Consider the following 23,210-nt stretch of genomic DNA (forward strand, 5'->3'; position numbering starts at 1 on the left):
GTTCTGACTGAGCATATCATAGACTCAAATGTTATTTTTCTTAAATTAATTAAAAAGTAGCCATGTGTATTTTTCAAAACTTTAAAACTGCAGAAGATGAAGGTCAGAGTATGGGGCAAGGCCAGTAACAGGATTACAGGTACTCTGTGAACATGGCTGGTTTTTAATTAATTTCAACAAATTATGAGTACAGTGACAAAAAAAATCCAACAGGGGTCTGGATTTTTTTCCTCTTGTTTTACACTTTGAACTCTAGATTCTCTCTGAGTGTTTTGTGTATCACCATGAAAACCTAGACGGTTGTTAAGAAAGTGTTTCTTTTTGTTTTGTAAGATTTTGTTTTGAAATGAACTTGTGGGAAGCAGGAGAATGACATGGAGTATTTTCAATTTAACATGGCAGAATGTGAAAAATCCATGCTGGCTATAGTTAACAGCCACTCGCATGGCTGTATTATCTTATACACGTTTTCTACAGTGTAGTGAAATCTGATTGGAACTTTGGGTAGCAAAAAGGCATACGGCTTCAGCTGCTGCTGTTGAGCATGCTCAGTTGAACTTGAATGTGCTCAAAAGCATCAAGTAGACAAACCTGGCAGGAATATGTAAAAGTTGCTGAGTGACTTTCCACTCAATGCTTTACAGCTTTGTTAGTGAGGATCACCTGCATTCAGACATAACAAAGCTGCTCATACACTCCCCCTCCCCATATTTTAGGGGAGAAGATTAGAAGCTTCTGCTTCTAGTATGTAAAAGGTAAAGGTGTCCCCGCACTTATAGTGCGAGTCGTTTCTGACTCTTAGGGTGATGTCTTGCGACGTTTAGTAGGCAGACCATATATATGGGGTGGGATTGCCAGTTCCTTCCCCAGTCTTTCTTTACCCCCCAGCATACGCCGGGTACTCATTTTACTGACCACGGATGGATGGAAGGCTGAGTGGACCTCAACCCCTTTTACTGGAGATTTGACTTCCTCCTTCCGTTGGAATCGAACTCTGGCCGTGAGCAGAGCTTTGGCTGCGTTACCACCACTTACCACTCTGCGCCACGGAGGATATTACTTCTAGTATGTAGCAAACTGTAATTTGCACAAACAATAGTCTGCAATCAAACCATGGTTTGGGATCTTGGTTGGATTGCCAATTAGTTTGCTGCATTTGGACAAAATGGCAAAATATGGTTGGCTGCAAACTAGAAGCAGAAGGTTCCAGTCTCTCCTTGTGCATTGGGTAGGGTTGACAGGGCAGCAGGGAGTTTACTATCCAAGGCTCCCTCCACAAGGAGAACTGGTAAAGAAGCAGTTTGACACTGTTTCGATTTAAGGAGACTGCCTGTGTGCTTATTTTTGCCCCCTCATAGTACCTACCCAACCTGCATGTTTTAAAATAAATACATTATTACAAATGCACCTGACCTCTTCATTACTATATTCAAAGTATACTGCTACAGTTGCTGATGCTGTGAAGTTTCCATTGCTTGAAGAAGATGCTCCATGGGTAAACAATACATATAGATGCTGACACAAAGTTAGTTCGTGCACATTCATTTAATTTGTATTCCATCAGAATTAGTAATCTGTGGACGTTGTTCCTTGGTTTTACAAATGTCCCAAAATAACTAGGAGATCTTTTTGGCCACTTTTTTATCTGTTCCCCAAAAAGCAGGAAGTCGAAGACCAGTGTCAACATTTGCTGTGCAGTTAACTATACCCAAATTCCTTAGGAACCAGTACATTTAAATCTTGTCACTTACTCACCATTCACACTTTTAAGATTCTAAAGCCTCTCCTTTCAGATTAGCCACAGTCGAGGAAACAAAGCGCATCAAATAAATCTTTCAAATATAGCATTAATGCTTGTAATCTATAGCCTAGTTCTCACTGAATTGATAATCTGTGTCTAAGCAGAGAGAAATACACTTACATGTATCTTTCAAACCATCTCAGTATCTTCGCAGGTCATCAGTACCATTATGTGTCATGACTGCAGTGTCCCCTGCACTGCACTCACATAAAGGGTGTTTGTATGTAACTTGCCCACTGCACTTTCCTCCCATCGTTTCATTGCTGTTCCTCTAGAGATACTATACCACAGCAATACACCCCCAGATGCACACCTTAGAGGCAGTTAATTCTAACAGCATCTGCAGAGATACTTTGTTGCTGAAATACAAGGTATATGTTTCAGTGGTATGAGATCCTTATGAGCATTAACAGAAATTGCTCCCTCTTTCATGTGCCTGTAGGTGTATGTGGGATAGCACACCTAGGAAAAGTCACAAACCTTACTGTGGCAAGTGCAAACTGATCCTAAATTAATGTGAACTTCTGCATCATGAAATCTGAATCTGCCATGAAACCAGCAAGCAAATGTTGTCTTTCTAAAATAAACTGCAGACATACAAAACTTTGGAATCTTCTTATTATCCAGTCCCCAACCACCAACACAACATCTCTCGGTTGACTTTTGATCCCTTTTGATTTCCTTTGTACTTGAAACCTCCACCTTTGCTATCTAGCCTTTGTTATCCCATCTTCTGCTTAGTTCTTGCTCCTCAGCAGTGTTGTATAGGCACAAACTGGTGTCACAAATCACTGTTATGTCTGCACACAAACATTTACATATCATAAGCTCTGTCTTAAGAGATCCATAATCTGTGACAGTCCTTAAGTAACCTCACAAACTTCTCTGGGGACCAGTTGTGTGAGGTAATGGCCTAGTCATTTGTTATGTCCCAGCTTCTAGCTGGATGAAGCAACAGAGGCTAATGTAAGAAACACAGCTGCTAACTAAAACAAATTTAAAAGCAGCAGCTGCCAGCCTCATCCTGAAGAAGTTGCTTAAAAAACTGGTGTTGAGTTAATGGGTTGGGACCTATTACGAGGTCACACCCTGATCTAAGATGGGTCACGACAGCAGCACTACTACTATACAAATTTATGGTAAAAAAATAAATGGATTCTGGGTCTGAAAAAGTAGAAGACTAATGGTTTAAATGGATTCAAAATGGACTGTTCTTGCTGTGCAAAGTGCCATATACATGAAATGTAAAGTTTTTCTAAATGTCGCAGATGGAGCCTGGGAAAAGTGAGCGTCATTCCAGTTCTGTTAGCTGCTGGTTGCCCTGTCTGAACAGAAACAACCTGTTGGGCTATTAGCGTAGGGATGGAGAATTTGTGGCCCTCCAGATATTGTTGGACTCCACATCACATCAGACCCAGCCATTGTGGCCAGTGCCTGGTCAGGGGTGATGGAAGTTGTCGTCAAACAACATCTGGAGAGCCACAGGTTCCCCAGCCCTGTGTTAGCTTGTGAAACTCATAAGGCCTGCACTGCAGCTGCAAACCTATTCACCCTTATTTTGGAATAAGCCCTATTGAACTCAGTGAGGCTTACTTCTGAGTACACACACACAGGTTCATATTGTGAAGCTCCTTTCAAATTGGTACTGACTACTTTGCCTGCTACACTCCTGTAAATCCTTGGCAGTCTGTACATTGCTGAATAAATTTATTTTGGGGGGCTGTTTTTTTATTTATTTAATAAGAACACTAGCAGGCCTGGGGGGAGATTTCCAAAGGAAACTCAGTTTGCAAAGACTTTCCTATACAAAAGTCAAATAGTACACTGACGATGATTGCTTATTCCAGTAAGATGTTTTTAGATGCGTTGTCTTTTCATTACGATTTTATACTTGTAACAGTTTGAATTTTAATATGTGTGTGAGCCGCTTTGGAAAGGATAAGCTTGAAAGGCAGCCAATAAATAATGAAATAAATAAACAACAACAGACATTTGCAGGTATATGCAGAAGTGACTGACTTGTTGAGAGTAATCCCAAATCTGAAGAACAAAGGTGAAGTGGTATTTTCGTTCAGGGATGAATTCTTGATTTGCTCACCCCGCCTTTTCTGCCATCTTTCACGGGTGTTTTGATGGAAAAAACTAACAAGGAGAATGGCATCAAACAAGTCATAGATGGCCCTGTAGAATGAATGCTTCCATCTCAGGCTGACAGTATTTCTTTAAATAGAAACTGAAAAACAGTTTTAAAATTACCTAAAAGAAATAAATACAACAGGAACAGCAACACCCCATCAATACAATGTTCCTGAACACATGGTATGGAAAAGGCACATGCCGAAGACGGGTGATGATAGGTAAAGCTGGGAAGGTTGCAGTGGTGCCCATTGAGACTGGTAGGGCAGAAGGCAAGGAGGCCAACAGTATGTGAGCCACAGCCAATGGCAGTGGAACCAACCCATTCTATTCTGCTCCCCCCTCCTCCTCCCTGCTGAGTTTTACAAGAACAAAACAGACTAAGGAAGAGGAAGACTAAGGAAGAGACAGCCGGGGGCCACTCCCTTGGGCTGGTTTTAAGGAAGAAGGCAGGCAGGTGGGCTTGGAGGAATCAAGACTTGGTGTGGCAGGGCTCCATTTGCCTTAATGCACCAGCCTCTTCTGGAAGAATGCATGACAGTGTGTATGAAGTCAGGGGGCAAGGCAAAGCAAAATTGATTAAACTCCTGCCACACTTGTCAGGCAATTCCCATCCGCTACTAAGAGCATCATCGGAAAATATTCCGTTTCATATAGGGCTCTCTGGCCTTTGAGCCCTCGTTATCTGCCTCATTGAGTTTTGGGAACCGCAGATTCTGGAATCTCCAGTCATTTCCTTCCTAGGTTGGCTGCAGTTCCATCATGGCCACTGTTTTTACCTAGCTCAGCACTGTGGGAGACAAATCAGAGCTTTGGCAAATGTTCCCAACTCTTGATTGATTATCATGAAGAGAGAGGGAAAAAATCAGAGTATATGTGTACGGAAGCATCATTTGCATCCAATTCAGTGTCTTAGCACAAAATCAGAAGCATGGGAGTCTCCCTCCTCCCAATAAAAGCAAGCTATGATGTGCTGTGAGACAGCCTTATGCAGATATCATACCTTGGAATGTGCTGATATAGAATATACTGAAACTGGTGCAACTATGGCCTCTATTTGCAGTGCATAGACGTAGCAGGAGAGCAATACAGACTGAGCCCTAGAGGAGTGCTGGCTGCCTGCAAGCATTGAGGAATGGAGAAAACTCTGGCTCGGCACAATCCTTTTAGTAACAACAGCACCACAGTGTGTTTTAGGTCTTTTAGCACCCATCACTGTTTTCAGAAGAAATCACGGGCGGGGAGGTAAGCAGGAGAAGTATTGCTGATGCTCAAGATTGATTTGGCCACTGACATGATCTTCCTAAGGTGATGGTGTTTTTGTGTTCAAGGGGAATTCTCTCCTGTTCTCCAGAAGTCCACAGATTTCATCCATGGGTCTTACACATGCTTCTAGGTTTTCTGCCAGCTTCTGGGCTTTTGCTTTAAGCACAGCATGGCTCACTTTTGTCACCTCTTCTGTGTGCTCAGGGACCAGGAAGCCGTGCGAGCCACAGAACACCATGAAGCAAATGGAATTGTACAGTGCAACAGATGCATTTTTCTCAGCCTGCAGTAAGATCGGATCTGTTGGGCTGTGACTCCGGTGTAAAAACTCCAGGCAGTGCATGATTTCCCTCATCTGACCGTGACAGCTCACCGCAATCTCCTTTACCTTCCTGACCTCCTTGGAATTAGAGAGGACTAAGGAGATGTCAGAGGACACTGTGACAGCCCCTCCGGCAGCTGCTACTCCTAAGCCCACACCAGAAGCCAAAAGGGATGCCCCTAAAGTAGCAGGGCTTAAGGACAGCCCCACAATGGCTGTAATGGCTCCTGCTGCACTTAATGAGCTCCCTGTGCAATTGGCAATCAGAGAGCGTCTGTGCAGTTTGTTGATTCTCCTCGAGATCTCGCGGAGATTCTTGACGTGCTCATGAAGCCTGCTTCTCTGGTCCAGCAGTACGGCATGGAAACGATGTGTAGGATCAAAAGGACAGGGGGGAATATTGTCCTCCATAACCTTGATGGGAGGTAGACAAAAACGAAAGGCATTTAGAAAGGCAGTCACACATTCTAGCAGCCAGAGCTATAGACACATCTGGGATATTAACACCACCTTCTGCCCTAACTGGATCCTATAAGCACCAATGACTCCTTTAGGCAGATCCTATAAGCCTTTGTCTCTGATGTTCCTAAAGGTAAGGATAAGGAAGCCTCTGAATAGTGTATCAGTTGCTGGGGAACAACAGTGGGAGAGTGCTATTAATTTCAACTCCTGTCTGTGGGCTTCCTACAGGCATCTCTTTTGCCACTGTGAAAACAGGATGCTGGATTAGAAATATTAGAATATTGTACGGTGGTCATCCAGTGGATCCTGATCACCTCCCTTTTTTTTATACTTCCAAGAATCTTTATTGTTCTTGGTGCAACAATGTGGTGTATGGTGCAGTGGTTAGAGTGTTGGACTAGGACCCTGGGAGACCAGAGTTCAAATTATCACTAGACAGTGAAGCTTAATGGGTGACCTTGGGCCACTGCCTCGTAACCTAACCTACCTCACAGAGTTGTTGTGAGCATAAAATGGAGAGGGGAAGAACCATGCCACCTTGAGCTCCTTGGAGGAAAGGGGGAGATGTAAAAGTAACAATAAGCAAATAAACTATCTCTCTGAAAATTGCTCCAGAAGATTTGCGTGTCTCTTCTTGTGTAAAAACTGTATAGGCATAGCTTCAATGGCTTCCTTCCATAGCCCTGTAACAAATGCACTCCCCAGTAAAGGTCCAGAAAGAGAAGCATCCATAACCAAAAGTAAGTGTGATCTCTTTGTAGATCTTAGTTCTCCATGTTGAGAAAGTTCTGGAAATGTAGCTGGTGTGCTAATGTTATCAATGTCTTAACATGCTGATTATGTGCTATGTTTAACTCATTTAGCATGTGAGGAAGGCCATTCTCAACCCCCCCCCCAACCAAGAAGGAATCCTCAAGATTGAGAACCTAAGGCAGGGATAGGGAGCTTCGGAGCATAAGAATCTTGCCTTGTATTGAGTCAGACCATTGGTCAATATAATTCAGCGTTGTCTAAAACTGACTGGCAGTGGCCCTCTGGGGTTTTAGGCATCTCCTACCTGGAGATGCTGGGGATTGAACCTGGAACCTTCTGCATGCAAAGCAGATGCTCTACTACTGAGCTATGGCCCTCCCCGTTATGGCCTTCCAAATGTTGTTGTACTCTTAATTCCCATCAGTCTTAACAAGCAAAGTCAATGGTCAGGAATGATAAGAGTTTGTAGCCAACAAGATCTGTAAGTTCTCCAACCTTGGCCCAAGGACACCTAGTGAAGCCACAGCTGAAGGTAGGAGCTCATATCTCCCAGCTTACGTCATGCCTATCTCACAGCCTTCATTCATTGTAATTAGAAAAAGGGGAAATTTTGTGACCTATGAATTTTGGCTATAAAGCATAAAGATGGAGCTTGTCCTACCATGAGTTACCTATTCCTCTTATTTGGTTTGTTTTTGTATGTATTACAATGAGTAGTATTCAACTAAGTCCTACTCAGAGTAGACCCATTGACATTAATGAACCTAAGTTACTCATGGCCATTAACTTCACTGGGTCTACTCTGAGTAGGACTAGCATTGAATACCACCCAACATTTCTTCAATTTAAATTTCTTTTTATACTGCCTGGAAGTCCTTGTTGGATGAAGGGCAACTTAGACATTTTTAAAATAAATCAATAAATGAGCTAAGGTGAAGTGGCTACTTCAGGGGGCAAACTTGGAACACCATTTAGGGCAACTGAGTGAGAAACAGAGAGATCGGAGTTTGGGGGCACTATCCTTTGGGAAGTTCATTTCTATGGTGCTAGCAAAGGAGAACTCCCTGGCAGATTGCCCATTAGTGTGATGGAAGGTGCATTTGAATTTTCTATGGTATGTGTCAAAACATCTCAGGCTGGCCATGCATAAAGAGCTTCTTTTCCATTTTTGTTCTAATTTCCTGTCCTAACCCAGCCCCCAAAGATCCTGAACCATCCTAAGCAATTTTCTGTCAGACCACAACTCCTCATTTGTTGACCACTGTGCATGCAACTGAGGCTGCAACCTTATACACCCACACAATGATGTTTATGTAAGCAGACATGCATAAGATTACACTGTAAAGGCTTCTTATTCCTGCAACAATGAATAACCTTGAGAATGGAGTTCTAAGTCCTACTAGACCTTCCTTTCAGTTAGCCACTGAACTGCTCTGTATCTTTCAGAAAGAAAACCTCCAGATTGGTGGTAGTTATGCTACATAGTTATGTGTACATACTTGATTTCGTTTTCACAATGAAAGCAAATTCCCCACAAAATGTTTCTTCTGTAGACCTTTGGTCCTGCTGTTTTTGTTTCTTGGCTTGCTGAATTTTTATGAATTTGATGCTGTTTTAAATTGACATTTTTGACTGATTGCAAGCTGCCTTGGGCATCAGTTGTGGAGAGGCACGATGAAATAAAAATATTTTAAATGCCCACAGGTTATATCCAAAGCTATTTATACTCAGAGTAGAGCCATTGAAATTCGTGGATATGACTAACTTAGGTGCATTAATTTCAGTAGGTCTACTCTGTGTATGCCTAACACTGGATACCACCCGATATGTTTGTTGAATACCTGAGCGCAACTTCATATTTTTCTTTATTAATGTTGTTTTTTCTGAAAAATGTTTCCCTGATTCTAGTTTTCCTTTACGCACTTCAATGTCATGCACCAAATAATTCTCCTCTGCCCTTCTTGTTTTATCTAACGCATGCTGCTAGCCGCAGTCCTAATCTAATGTCAGCAGGTCATCTTTGACAGTCCCTCCAAGTATTCATGCTGTAGATTGTAGCATGCCAATATAGAGAACCCCAGGGTTCATATAACAAAAAGTGTCCATGGCCACAGGAAAAAGAAAGAATAACACCCAGAAAATTCCTATAGACAATCCCTTCAACAAAAAACAGTGCAACTTGAAAATTCCCCAACAGGTCCCTTCAAGAGCAAGATCCTTGGCACTTGCTAGCAAGCCTATATTATCTAATTTTCCATTTTCATTTCCTGAACTTATTTGCTAATTCTTAAATTCTAATTAATTGATTTCCCCTGGATTAACGCTGTCCCCTCTGGGTCCCTTTTGCAAGGGCAAGAGAACCATAGAATCATTTTTGCTATCTTTACATAGTTTGTTTAGGGATTTGAAAAATACTTTGCAGTAATACAAACTGTCATCTGGTCATATATTCCAGATTTTAAACTTCAACAACCTTGCCCCAGAGTAGTAAAACCTGTCCTAAATATTCCTCAAAACAAGACCTGTGTATTATCTTCTTGTTTTAGTATATTGCACATCTTTGAAGTTTCTCCATTTCAGTCATGACCAAGAAAATGCATAATCACTGGTTTTACTTTCTGCATAAATCAGCATCAAGGGGGATAGGAATTTGGGTTCCTCTTTTTAAGTAAAATCCATTATTTGATAAGCTAACAGAAACCAGGACAGAGCTATTTCAAATCAATGGCTATAGAGTTTTCAAGGACAAAGTAATAATCCCACCTACCCTGGTTTTCAGTTCAGACCAGCGTTCCCAAGAATAAATCTGAGGCTGTTTCTGGACAAGCCCAATTTATACTTACTGCAGTCCTAATGCCCCAGTGGGATTGCTTTGCATCATACCAGGAATTTGTCATTTCCTGACATTCCCTCCACCACCGCCATTCCCCAGGCTAGTCCAGAAGGATGTGACACACTGGAAACCGGCCATGGGGACAGTGCCACTTGTATCGTATTCAGGAAACAGTCCTTGCAAGTGAACATTATATGTTCGCTTTTCTCAAAGTACTTTTTGCAAACACACATGCACAAACACACACTACTCCTGACTCAAAGGGAATGTGGTCATCTCCCAAAGGGAATACACTACCCTTTCTCTTCTTGAAATAACTGGTGACACTATGCATTATTTTAGAAAGGAATCCATGCCAGCCAGATGACTGAATCTTCACAGTCTTATACGAACGTAGAGAAAATAAAGTATGATCTCAACCAATCATCAAATTTACTTGTGGTTCTTTGGGAAATGAAATTTTTAGAGAGATTCTGTTCCCTGAATGCCTGGAGCACACAGGCAATTAAAAAAGCAAGCAAGCACCTACAGTAGTCACTATCCTACTGATTTCATAGAATTGACAGGATGCAGATGGAGAAATGGCTGTGTAATGGGTGGTCATGTTAAATATTCCCATGGTGGCTGCTTCCATGTGGACTCATCTTCTGCACAGACCTGCCACTGACTTGGGGAAGGACTATACCTCAGTGATAGAGCACAGAAGATCCCGGGTTTGATCCCTGGCATCTCCCAGCAGGCATTCTTTAAACCCTGAACTTAATGATTGAGGGGGGGGATAGTCTAGGCTGGCCACTTATACATCATCATCAAAAAAGGAAGATGCTTATTTGCATAACATTTGCATTTGCCAATTTATATATATATGCACACACACACACAGTAAGGCCCTGCTCATACGGCAGGTTCCGTTCCGGACCGCTGCCGTAAAGTGAATTCCCCCGTAAAGGGGAACACATTGACTAACATTGTCTAAAATGGTGCCTGACGCCCGAAAAATGCCATAAAAGTAGAACAAGTGCCGTAAGAGTGGGGCCTTTCTGCAATTGACAACCACTGTATCGGTGGAACGCTGCAAAGCAGAGCGCCACAAAGCAGGGCCCTACTGTGTGTGTGTGTGTGTGTGTGTGTATGCAAATTTAGAAACAATTTCTGTAATTTAAAGATAAATACAATACCATCTCACCATTGTGGGAAAGACGGCAGTGAAGTGCCTTGTGTGTAGGGTTGGGCAAGAAATTCAATCCAGTTTGCATTTCAGTCCAAATCTATCAAATTCGCACTTTCCAAAGCAATATGAGAACCAGAACCCAGCCATCCTTTGGAATTTGCACTTATTCAAATTTTACAGCACAGTTCTCCAACCAAACAATGTTTACAAAAATGCAAAGGAGAAAGTGTGCATAAAAATGTATGAGTGAAAATAACATGCAAAAATACATTCTATTAAGAGAAATGGCTTACAAAAATGTGTCCATTAGTCAAAACTTCCTACAAAAACGTGCTTATTAGGAGAAATTCACACTAAAATGCTGGGGAATTTTCATGAGGATTTTTTGAAAACAAAATTTGTAAATTGCTGCAGAAATGTGGAGAACTGAATTTAAGATTTGGAAGACCAGAAATGGAGAGATCCAAAACTGACAGATCTTTCCAGCCCTACTTGTCTGCCAGCCAGCTCAGTCTGCTGACCGGTACTGTTAATGGGCAACTGCAAGGCTCCTGCTCTCCCTCCTGATGCTTCTTTATCTTTACAATGGGCCTGGACCAGATGGACAGCCATTAAAATAGAGGACTATGTTCTGACATCCCTTCAATGTCGTTAGGGGACTGTCCTCTGTAAACGAGGGTGCATGGCCATCCTACATTAGATAACTGTATGTGTTATTTCAGTTGTGAAGAACAATTAATATTTCACTTTTCCCACTACCATTCCATGCTTTACATCTGCTTCTGCATTCCTGATATGTTAGAGCAAAAAAGGGGGGGAAAGTTTGCCAACTCATAATGTGAAATGTGATGCTGCCCTGATTCTAAACACTTGGGAATAAGTACCATTTTATTGTATTCCCTTGCAACCTGCTTGCTTGCTGTGATGTTTAAAAGAGAAGGGAGGGCAGTTGCTTCAAAGAGCACTTTTGCAAGGGGCTTTAAGATAGCTCCTGTGCCCCCATTTGAACCTCCAGAGGCTCAAATAGTAGTACAGAGGCTGTTTTAAAGCCACTGCAAGTCTCCCCATGCTCCCCTTTTAAACCTCTGACATCAGGAGCGTAAAGCGGGGGAGGGGAAGGAGACTTGCAAAGCTGCGCAAGAGATTTTGACAGGTGGGCACCCCACTCACCTGGCAATCATGTAATATACTATGTCATGTGACTGACAGGTGGATAGTTCCACCCACCTATCAGATTTGGCCCACAAGGACCTGGCCCATGGAGCCAAAAAGGTTCCCCACCCCTGGTCTACACTGACTGGCTGCAACTCTCCGGGTTTTCCGGTGCTTTTCCCAGCCCTAGTTGGAGACACCAGGGATTGAACTGAACACAGCAGATGCTCTGCTACAGCCCTTTCCTTGATAATCAAATACAACTATTGAAAGTGAAATTAATCAGCATGTGCCAAATCCAACCCCTTTTTGTGCAGTCAATAGGATCTAATATAAAACAAATAAATGACAGTAATTGCTTGAGGCACAGGCTGCTGTATTTTATCTGTCAATACAAGAAACACTGGTATCTTTATTTCTTTTTCTTATTGCTCCACAGTACATATAAACGTGGAAAGATAAAAAGAAATCAGAAAAAGTTGATCTGTAATACATTCAGAATACAATTTTGCTGGGACAGTCACATTTTTAGTCTATAACCTTTTTTGAAAATGAAAAACAGAGACAGACATCCTCAATAATGAGCAGTAGTAAGATAAAGAGCCATGGTGGTTCCCTAAATGCAAGGATAGCTATTAGGAAATGTTCCTGTATGTTCCTCTTTGTCAGGACTGGGCTATGGGTGGCAGTCTGAGATGATTCAGGAACAAGAAGCTGTGGGGCAAGCCAGAAGTAAAGATCAAAGATCAACCATGAATACAGGAACACACCAGAGGCCAGGAAGACTGTTGCTAAATCAAGGCTCAACTGGAACAGGAAGACTTCTTATGCTGATTCCTGACCATGAGGACCCAGTGGCCAGCCTTCCTGGGCAGAGTCACTCCAGGACCTGTGGGTACTTCACCAAAAAGCTGTCACCTGCAGTTCAGTGGCTCACCACATGGGATAGCTGTCCACAGATCCCAGAAGATCCGTTCTTGACATTGTCTGAGTGTCAGATTCACCACCATATTCACATTTGGTCACCATGTCAGAGGTCCAACTAAACACCTGAATGAGGGTTCCAGGCTGGCACTCTCCTGGGCTCCCTACACAGTTCAGGGCAATGCAAATATATTTACATTTAAGGAAACTATCATAGCTGAAGCAGCCTGTGATGTTCCTATATTAATGTATATATGGTAAGTGTTGGTTGTTTAGAAGATACATGGTAAGTGGAGTGAAAGAGGAGGGGGAGTGAATGGGCAGTAGAATGCTAGATGATTGGCTGAATGTTTAAAATGGCTGAACGTATAAAAGGAAGAGTGAGAGTGGAATCTGGGGGGAGAAGAGAAAGAGTGGGTTGTTTGGTGGGTTTGAGAGAGTGGTTTACCAGGAGAGAGTGGAGAAGGAGGGGGGTGGAGTTCGGATTAGTATTGAGTAAAACCATACGCTTATGTGCATTAAGAAGAAATCTTGTTAATCTTGTTAGCTTTGTTATCTTTAATAAATACTTAATTTGGTTTACCAAAGACCTGATCCTTGGCTGGGGTTTCACAGACCAGAAGGGAGGGTAAGGTAATGACCAAGGCTGAAGGGAAACTGTAACAAATGGTGGCAGCGGTGAAGAGAATAACAATACCAGTATTCAGAGTCTCTGGGAATACTAGTATTAGGACGTGACTGGTGGTTGCCTAGCAGGGGGATCTGTTGAGATCTGTGCTAGAGCGGGGAGAGAAACAATAAAAAAGGACAGTCCGGACTGGTGGAGTCCCTGGTGGTGCCTAGTGACAGGCAGTAGCCACGCACAGGTAGGAACCTGACAGGAAGAGCCAGGGAAGGGCGTCACACAGCCCAACGACACTTATTTCTCAAAGTGTTTATTCTTATCAGAGCAATCCCAGAAAATGCTGGAGTCTTGCCCCAGACTGACACCATTCAGTCATATCTAGTATCCTGAACTACACACTCTTCAGGTGGTCTTATTTGCATGGCCATTCCCAGATCCCAAATCTATTGGGATCACATGGCTATTCCCAAGTCATATCATTCGCATAAGTGCTCAGGGGGAGGAAGAGTTAGTGAGCTCTGGAAATATTCAGGTCTAAATCAAGGGTGCCTTTGTCTCTTGCCAGACATTGAATTCATTGTAGTACTTGGTACAATAGGAAATAAAAGTGATTTCATGATTAGTCAGTGACTCTATAGCTCTCCTTTTGCAAAGAATAAATGTGTCGGTACAGTCCTGTGGAACTCAAGACAACATGGGTTTTGCCTTTTTCATCAGGAAAACAAAAGCTTTGCCAAGGAGATCTAGAAGACAAAAAGAGCTGATTACACAACACATCAGATTCTGGCTGGTCCCCTTCACACTGCAATGTTAACGTGATATAGTCTTATCTTTCTGAACTGACAGACTGCTCTGACAACCGCAAATAGCAGCCTTGGGGGAATTTTGTTGAGACTCTGCTGGGGAGAAAGGGGTAAGTTCCCCTTCCCTATCGCCAGGGTCCTAAATACTGCTCCCACACCCTGCAGCTTTACAAAAGTACAAATATGCACAGTACAACAGTATGCACACTAATTCCATTCATGCATTGAATGTGTAAGGCTAGTTTGGCTCTAAATTACCTCCTGAAGTTGCAACTAGCCCTGTGTGGAAGAAATACAGATACAAGCAAAGGGCACTTCCAGACTGTCACCTTTTTGTGTGGATCTCTTGCACATTGGCGCTGATGCCAGTACATTGCCCTTTGTGCAGTAAGAGTGCAGCATCATAACCCACCACAAAGAAAGCAGGTGCATTGTGATAAATAGCAATGTACTAAATAGGGTTCTTGCATCACAAATCCACCCCCACCCCAAAATGAGAACTTTTGTGGTATGGAAAATGGTGGAATGCTACAGTGGAAAATGCAGCATAACAATCACTTGACGGTAACATCATATAACCTCTGCCTAAGTCCTGTGAAAACAAATCAAGACTATTGTTCAATATACATTTCGTCTGAAAGCAACCGAAGCCACGCCTCATTGTAGGATGTGTAGCTTGCAAAGGCGCTTATAGGTTGGTGGTGCTTAAGCACATGAAATGACAGCACAGATGCCAGCAAGTGTCTCCCCCAACTTTGGAGACACAGGAACATAGGAAACTGCCTTCTACTGAGTCAGACCATTGGTCCATCTAGCTCTGTACTGTATACACTCGCTGGCAGTGGCTGTCCAGGATTTCAGGCTCGATTATCTCCCAGCCCTACCTGGAGATGCTGGGAATTGAACCTTCATGCAAAGCAGGTGCTCTACCACTGAGCTGTGGCTCTTTGGGAATCATTCTGACTGAGCAAAGTCCCAACATTCTCCCGAAATTCAATCCAAGGCAGTTCAGCTGCAGCCCTTATAGACCTCCACAAAAAGTGAGACGCCATAGCTTTAAATTATGTGAAATTGATGAGAAATATATGCACGTTCCACTTACACTTCCTTCTTTTAAGGTGAAATATCTGGATCACCTGCAGAATTCAAGATAGAAAACATGTTATATGTGTCTACATCCAGAACAGGAATTGTCTGATTTTGACAGATTGAGCTTCATCAAGCAATGAGGCAACGGAGTCCCTATCCATCCAACCTCCGTCAATCTTCTTAGCTATACACTGCTTTCTTACTATTGGGATAAAATTCTCCATTTGTTTTTATAGTTTGTGCACTCCATATAGGTATGTCCTGACTGGAAGCATAAGAACATCAGAAGAGCCTGCTGGATCAGGCCAATGGCTCATCTAGTCCAGTATCCAGTTCTCGCAGTGGCCAACCAGATGCCTGTGGGAAGTCTGAAAGCAGGACCTGAGCACAAGAGCACACTCCCATTTGTGATTCCCAACAAATGTTATTCATAGGCATACTACCTCCAACACAGGAAGTGGAACGTCGACATCATATCTAATAGCCACTATAGCCTCATCGTCCATGAATATTTCTAATCCTCTTTTAAAGCCATCCAAATTGGTGGCCCTCACTACTTGTTCTAGAAATATTTAGTACTGAACTTTACTTTAGTACTGAAGTTACATGCCTAATGCAGTAATGCTTGGTTACGTGTTTTATCCAGTTGAAACTAATTTTCTAACAATTGTACGATCAAGACATTAAACTGATCAGGAATGGGGAAACTTTATTTGTCAAAGATAGTCAATAATAATGAGAAATCTTAGTTTATCATAGATGTTCAGTATTGTTCCCAGTATTGCTTAAGTGCTATTTATTCCTCACAGTTTCTCCAGTTTCTGAAAAGTGGAAAACTACAGTTTGCCAAGAGCAAGGAAATTGAGAGAATCAGAGTATGTGTAGAGTAGGGATGGCAAATCTGTCCATTTTGGTTTCTCATTTTTCAAATCTTAAGTTCAACTCTGCACATCGGTGTGTGATTTTAAAAAAATCCTCATGAAAATTCATCAGCATTTTAATGCAAATGTATCCTAATATAAACATTTTTGTATGTAATCCTGCCTATTGTGTACATTTTTGCTAAGTAATTTTCCTAAATATAGTGCATTTTTGCATATTATATTCACTGTTGTTCTCATGCAGCAGTAAATGGGGTCAAAGGAGTGGCTGGGTGTTTTTGGAGATCAGACCCCACTTCTGCCTTGGACTCAGTTTAAGACCTTTGTCTCCATCTAATCTGTCATTCTGTTTCCAACAGTGAAATGCCTCTGAGAAGCATCATCATCATCACCATAGTCATCAGGCTGTTTCCTTCCAGACAGCGATGTCAACACCCTTCAAGAACACTTTGTTTTTTTAAAAAAATCCATATTACTTTGGATAGTGTGGATTCCCCACCACCAGCATTAAAGCAAACTGTTTTCCACCCTCCACAAATTGGTTATCAAGGCACAAAATAGGAATTGGACTTAATTGCACCAGGCAGTAAGACATCATATTACTCCATAGAAATCATTATCTGGACAGAACCAAAGCTGCTCCATCAAAGGGTAGCTGCAGTGCACACTGGATCTGACTTGAGAAACCTTTCTACTCACCAGGCGAATCCACCCTTACACCAAATACTTGGACTTCACACAATGTAAGAATCTGAATGTCTGGGATGGTCACTGTTACATACTGCCCTTTCATTTCTTTACAGTCGTAATTGTGGGTTTCTCCAGCACCTAGGTAGGTGATAGTGGCACACCTTGAAAAGAGAACAATTCATGTTTATTAATAACATCAACAGCAGCATTTTATTTATTTATTTATTTATTTATTTATTTATTTATTTATTAGATTCATATCCCACGCTTCCTACCAGTAGGAGCCCAGGGCAGCAAACAAAAGCACTAAAGACACTCTAGAACATCATAAAAGCAGACTTTAAAATATTTTAAAACAAAACATCCTTAAAAACATCTTTTTAAAAAAAAGCTTTAAAAGCATCTTAAAAAAAAAAAAAAGCTTTAAAACGTATTAAAAAGCAATTCCAGCACAGATGCAGACTTGGATAAGGTCTCTACTTAAAAGGCTTGTTAAAAGAGGAAGGTCTTCATTAGGTGCCAAAAAGGTAACAGAGTTGGTACTTGTCTAATATTTAACAGTAGGGAATTCCAAAGGGTAGGTACCACTATACTAAAGGTCCTATGTTGTGTGGAATGGTCCTCCTGATAAGATGGTATCTGCAGGAGGCCTTCACCTGCAGAGCACAGTGATCGACTGGGTATATAAGGGGTAAGATGGTCTTTCAGGTATCCTGGTCCCATTCTGTATAGGGCTTTGTACACCAAAACCAGCACCTTGAACTTAGCCTGGTAGCTAATAGGTAAACCAGTGCAATTCATTCAGCAGTGGGGTGACATGTTGGCGATACCCTGCCCCACTGAGCAGTCTCGCTGCCCCGTTTTGCACTAGCTGCAGCTTCTGGATCAGCCTCAAGGGCAGCCCCACATAGAGCACATTACGCTAATCCAGCTTGGAGATTATCAGTGCATGGACAACAGTGGTCAGGCTATCCTTGTCCAGAAATGGCCACAGTTGTCTTACCAGCTGAAGCTGGTAAAAGGCACTCCTAGCCACTGAGGTCACCTGGGCCTCTAGTGTCAAAGATGGATCCAGAAACACCCCCAGACTATGGACCTGCTCTTTCAGAGGGAGTATGACCCCATCTAAAAGCAGGCGACTGACCAATTATCCAAACTCAGGAACCACCAATCTACAGTGCCTCCATCTTGCTAGGATTCAGACTCAATTTATTGGCTCTCATCCAGTCCACCACTGAGTCCAGGCAGCGGTCCAGGGCTTGCATGGCCTCTCTCAATTCAGATGTTACAGAGAAATAGAGCTGGGTACCATCAGCGTACTGCTGACAGCTCACCCCACATCTCCTGATGACCACTCCCAAGGGCTTCATATAGATGTTAAACAGCATGGGGGACAAGATGGTACCCTGCAGCACCCCACAGCACAACTTCCAGGGGGCCAAAGGACAATCACCCAATGCTATTCTCTGAAAAAGACCCTGGAGATAGGATCGGAACCACTGTAACAGTGCCTCCGATACTGATCTCACCAAGTCGGCCCAGAATGATATTTTGCTGCCGATATCAAATCTTCAATCTGCCGCCCAGCGGAGCTCTTCAGAATTGTCCGGGGGCTATTACACGCTGGCCCCAAGGACATGGCAGAGCCATATGAGGCCTGCTGTAATGAATTTGCTAGGAACTTCCAGAATAAAATCTCTAGCATCTGCCAGGACTTAGACTCCAGTGTTATAGCAGGTGAATCAAGCGAGGTATCCAGAGCACAGCCTTGTCCTGATTTCTTGGATGAGTTTCAGTTAGTACAGCTTGAGCACGTTGACAAGGTGCTTGGACAGGTTCATGCAACCACTTCTGTGCTGGATCCTTGCCCTTCTTGGCTAATAAAAGCTATCAGGGATGGAGCAGCCGGCTGAGCCAGGGAAGTGATTAATGCCTCTCTGTGAGAGGGGGTGGTCCCTGGCTGCCTGAAAGAGGCAGTAGTGAGACCACTCCTGAAGAGACCCTCCCTGGACCCAGAAAATCTTAATAACTATAGGCCGGTGGCAAATGTTCCATTCCTGGGCAAGGTCCTTGAATGAGTGGTGGCAGGCCAGCTCCAGACACTCTTGGATGAGATCAATTATCTGGATCCATTTCAGTCCGGTTTCAGGCCTGGTTTTGGCACAGAAACAGCCTTGGTCGCCTTGTATGATGACCTCTGTCAGGAGAGAGGGGGGGAGTGTGACTCTGTTGATTCTCCTTGATCTCTCAGCAGCTTTTGATACCATTGACCATGGTAGCCTTCTGGGAAGACTGGCTGAGTTGGGAGTGGGAGGGACTGCATGGCAGTGGTTCCGCTCCTACTTGACGGGTCGGCTCCAGAAGGTGGTGCTTGGGGAACATTGCTTGGCACCCTGGTCTCTCCAGTATGGGGTTCCGCAGGGGTCAGTTCTGTCCCCCATGCTGTTCAACATCTACATGAAACCATTGGGGTCGGTCATCCGGAGCTTTGGAGTGCATTGCCATCAGTATGCTGATGACACGCAACTCTATTTCTCCTTTTCATCTTCTTCAGGTGAGGCTGTCAATGTGCTGAACCGGTGCCTGGCTACGACAATGGACTGGATGAGGGCTAATAAACTGAAGCTCAATCCAGACAAGACTGAGATGCTGCTATCCTCTCTCCCATGCTGTTTAACATCTATGTGAAGCCGCTGGGGGCTATCATCAGGAGTTTTGGGCTGAAGTGTCACCAATATGCGGATGACACTCAGCTCTATCTCTCATTTAAGTCCTCACCAGAGTTGGCTGTGAATACCATGTCCAAGTGCCTGGAATCCGTAAGTGGATGGATGGGAGAGAACAGGCTGAAGCTGAATCCCGATAAGACCGAGGTGCTGCTTGTGGGAGACAGAGGGAGGTTGGGCATTACGGACCTGATGCTTAATGGGGTGAGATTGCCCCTGCAGGACCAGGTCCGCAGCCTCGGGGTCATTTTGGACTCCAAGCTGTCCATGGAGGCTCAGGTTTCGGCGGTGAGTCAGGCAGCTTGGTATCAATTACATCTGATACGGAGGCTGCAACCCTACCTCCCTGTTCATCTTCTCCCACAGGTGATACATGCCCTGGTCTCCTCTCGCCTAGACTACTGTAATGCACTCTACGTGGGGTTACCCTTGAAAACGGTCCGGAAATTACAGCTGGTACAAAATGCGGCGGCATGCTTGATTAAGCACAGCCGTCGTCGTGACCATGTCACGCCAGTGTTAATAGATCTTCACTGGTTACCAGTTGTCTACCGGGCCCAATTCAAGGTGTTGGTGTTAACCTTTAAAGCCCTATACGGTTTCGGCCCAGTTTATCTGAAGGAGCGCCTCCAGAATCACCAATTATGCTGCCTGACAAGATCAGCCGCGCAAGACCTTCTCTTGGTCCCACCAGTTAAAACAGCTAGACTGGTGCGGACCAGAGAGAGGGCATTTTCGATTGTGGCCCCCACCCTCTGGAACTCCCTTCCTCTCGATCTCTGATATGCTCCCTCCCTGACAGGTTTTCGCCAAGCCTTAAAGACCTGGCTATTCAGGCGGGCCTATGAAATGGGGGAGGACTAATTTTTATGTGTTTTTTAACTGGAATTGCTTTAAATTGGTTATGATTATGTTATTGGTTTATTATGCTGTATACTATGTATTGTTTTTACTATTGAAAGTCGCCTAGAGTGTCCACTAACCTGGACAGATAGGCTACCAATAAATAAAACTTATTATTATTATTATTATTATTATTATTATTATTATTATTATTATTATTATTATTATTATTATTATTATTATTATTAGTGGGTGGTTCTTCTGACCGGATGGTGGATGTCCAATCTGTCCTGGATAGGGTTGCACTCCCCCTGAAGGAGCAGGTTCGTAGCTTGGGGGTTCTCCTAGAACCATCTCTGTCACTTGAGGCTCAGGTAGCCTCGGTGGCACAGAGTGCCTTCTACCAACTTTGGTTGGTGGCCCAGCTACGCCCCTATCTGCACAGGGATAACCTGGCTTCAGTTGTCCATGCTCTGGTAACCTCCAAGATAGATTACTGCAATGCGCTGTACGTGGGGCTGCCTTGAAGACGGTTCGGAAACTGCAGCTTGTGCAGAAGCCAGATTGGTAACAGGGACCAGACGGTTCGAACATATAAAACTGATTCTGGCCCGCTTGCATTGGCTGCCTGTATGTTTCCAAGCTCGATTCAAGGTGCTGGTTTTAACCTATAAACCTTATACGGCTTGGAACCACAATACCTGATGGAACGCCTCTCCCAACATGAACCCACCCGCACACTATGCTCAACATCCAAGGCCCTCCTCTGGTTGCCTCCTCCAAGGAAGCTTGGAGGCTGGCAACAAGGGAGAGGGCCTTCTCAGTGGTGGCCCCCAAATTATGGAATGATCTTGATGAGGTGCACCTGGTGCCAACACTGTTATCTTTTCGGCACCAGGTCAAGTCTTTCCTCTTCTCCCAGGCATTTTACCATGTGTTTTTAAATTGCTTTTTTAAAATGTGTTTTTAAATTTGTATATTTGTTTTTAATTGTTGTAAACCTCCTAGAGAGCTTCGGCTATGGGGCGGTATACAAATGCAATAAATAAATAAATGGTATCAAAAGCCGCCAGAGATCAAGTAAGAGTAACAGGGTCACATTCCCCCTGTCCTTCTCCCAATAGTGGTCATCCATCAGGGCAACCAAGGCCAATTCAGTCACATAACCAGGGCTGAACCCAGATGAGTGGGTCAGGCTAATCTGTTTCATCCAAGAGTACTTGCAATTGCTGCATCACAACCCTCTCGATCACCTTCCCTAAAAAGGGGGTATTTGTGACCAGGCAGTAGTTGTCACAAACCAAAGGGTCCAGGATGGGCTTTTTCAGGAGTGGTCAGATCACCACCTCTTTCAGAGCAGCTGGAACCACTTCCTTGAGCAATTACATGTTGACCACACCCTGGATCCACTCAGTCAATCCCACATGGCAAGCTTTAATAAACGAAGAAGGGCAAGGGTCAAGAGGACATATTGCTGGCTGCATTGTCGCAAGCACCTTGTCATCTGGCCACATCAACTGAAACCGTTCCCAAGAAGTTGCACCAGATGTTGCACTGGACACCTCACTGGGAACTACAGTAGATGTGGATGGGGCATCAAGATTGTTATGAAGGCGAGCAACTTTACCCTCAAAGTGCCTTGCAAACAATTCACAGGGGGCCTCAAAAGGGTCTAAAACCCCATTTCCTGGAGTTGATGTCAACAGACCCCTGACAATACGGAAAAACTCTACTGGATGGCTACTTGAGGATGCAATGGTGGCAGAAAAGTGGGCCTTCTTCACTGTCCTCACCGCCACACAGTAGGCACAGTTATGATGTTTTACTCATGCCCGATCAGCCTCACAGCACGTCTTTCGCCACTTGTGCTCTAGCTGTCATCCAGCCTGTTTCATTGGCCTTAGCTCACTGGTGTACCAAGGTGCAAACTGGGCTCCACAGTGCTGGAGAGGGTGCTCAGAGGCATGACAAGGGCTTCAACAAGGTCACCTACTCTATCTACTAGGAACGCAGGGAGAGGAGTCAGATGAGAATGAGGTTCCTGGGGGTACTGGAGGAAGGGAGGGCTCTGACAGCCCACAGACTCCCATGGCCAGCACCCCCATTGAGGCAGTTCCAGCCCCACCTGCGAGTCCCCCACCTGAACCATTGGGAAGCGACCCTTTGCTCGTGCCAGCCCCACCCATGCAGGAATCCCCACATGGCACTTCAAACACTTCCCCGCCAATCAGCATCCCACTTTCAGAGCCTGTGCTGTCACCTAGCAAAGCCCCGCTGTTGGATGGGCCGCTGAAGGCTCACCCCCCCTCTCGAGGAGGTGTGAGAAGAGAGACTTTCAGAGGGTGAAACTCCGTCGGAGCTGTCGTTTACATGCGAAGACCTTCCCTACCTAAGCAGGTGCCTCCCAAGACTCTAGTCTGAGTCAACTCTCCCCACACGTTGCTTAGGTAGAATAGTTAGGGGAAGTACTGAGTCAGGATAGACAGGTTTATGAAGTGCATTGCTTTAGATGTGACCATCACATTAATAAAACGAGAAGCATCTCACCTCATCTCAGTCTGGTTCCTTCGTCTCTGGGTCTGACAGGAACTCCCCCTTGGCATTCAGGAATCCAGTGGATTCCATTAGTCTTCAGGGGTGGACCATCTTAATCTGTCCACCACCCCTGCAGGGGAGGATCAGAGCCATAAGTCACTTGACCAGGAAGTGGTCTGACCATGACAATGGGGTGAC

The 23,210-nt window shown here is 43.9% G+C and overlaps 2 protein-coding genes across 5 annotated transcripts in view; both read right to left on the reverse strand.

Moving 5' to 3' along the window:
• LOC133390557 (uncharacterized) overlaps positions 1-23,210 on the reverse strand; it is a 312,873-nt gene that overhangs the window by 267,161 nt on the left and 22,502 nt on the right. For 2 of the 3 annotated variants that reach the window (XM_061639373.1, XM_061639371.1), the window contains exons 12-14: positions 16,918-17,069; positions 15,351-15,384; positions 12,262-14,188 (exon numbers count right to left, since the gene is read on the reverse strand). In XM_061639373.1, coding sequence (XP_061495357.1) covers positions 15,362-15,384; positions 16,918-17,069 — 175 coding nt within the window. In that variant the 3' untranslated portion in view covers positions 12,262-14,188; positions 15,351-15,361. Of the gene's footprint in view, positions 1-12,261; positions 14,189-15,350; positions 15,385-16,917; positions 17,070-23,210 lie in introns of those variants that run through there. The other variant, XM_061639372.1, reaches the window with a different exon arrangement.
• APOLD1 (apolipoprotein L domain containing 1) lies at positions 1,538-9,568 on the reverse strand. 2 transcript variants are annotated; one of them, XR_009764427.1, is made up of 3 exons: positions 9,508-9,568; positions 4,941-5,939; positions 1,538-4,034 (listed from the first exon to the last, which is right to left on the reverse strand). XR_009764427.1 is itself a non-coding variant. In XM_061639379.1 (2 exons), exon 2 carries the CDS (start codon positions 5,934-5,936, stop codon positions 5,241-5,243), a length of 696 nt encoding a protein of 231 aa, XP_061495363.1. In that variant the 5' UTR covers positions 5,937-5,939; positions 9,508-9,568; the 3' UTR covers positions 1,538-5,240. The 2 variants fall into 2 exon arrangements, 1 of the variants encoding a protein (XP_061495363.1); XM_061639379.1 differs by having other exon boundaries at positions 1,538-5,939.

The sequence above is a fragment of the Rhineura floridana genome, chromosome 8 (assembly GCF_030035675.1).
Source record: "Rhineura floridana isolate rRhiFlo1 chromosome 8, rRhiFlo1.hap2, whole genome shotgun sequence".
In the NCBI taxonomy this organism is placed as follows: Eukaryota; Metazoa; Chordata; class Lepidosauria; order Squamata; family Rhineuridae; genus Rhineura; species Rhineura floridana.

What these genes read in the sequence shown, in the direction of transcription:
- APOLD1 (XM_061639379.1), bottom strand. Translation starts at nt 5,936, where the DNA reads ATGGAGGACAATATTCCCCCCTGTCCTTTTGATCCTACACATCGTTTC.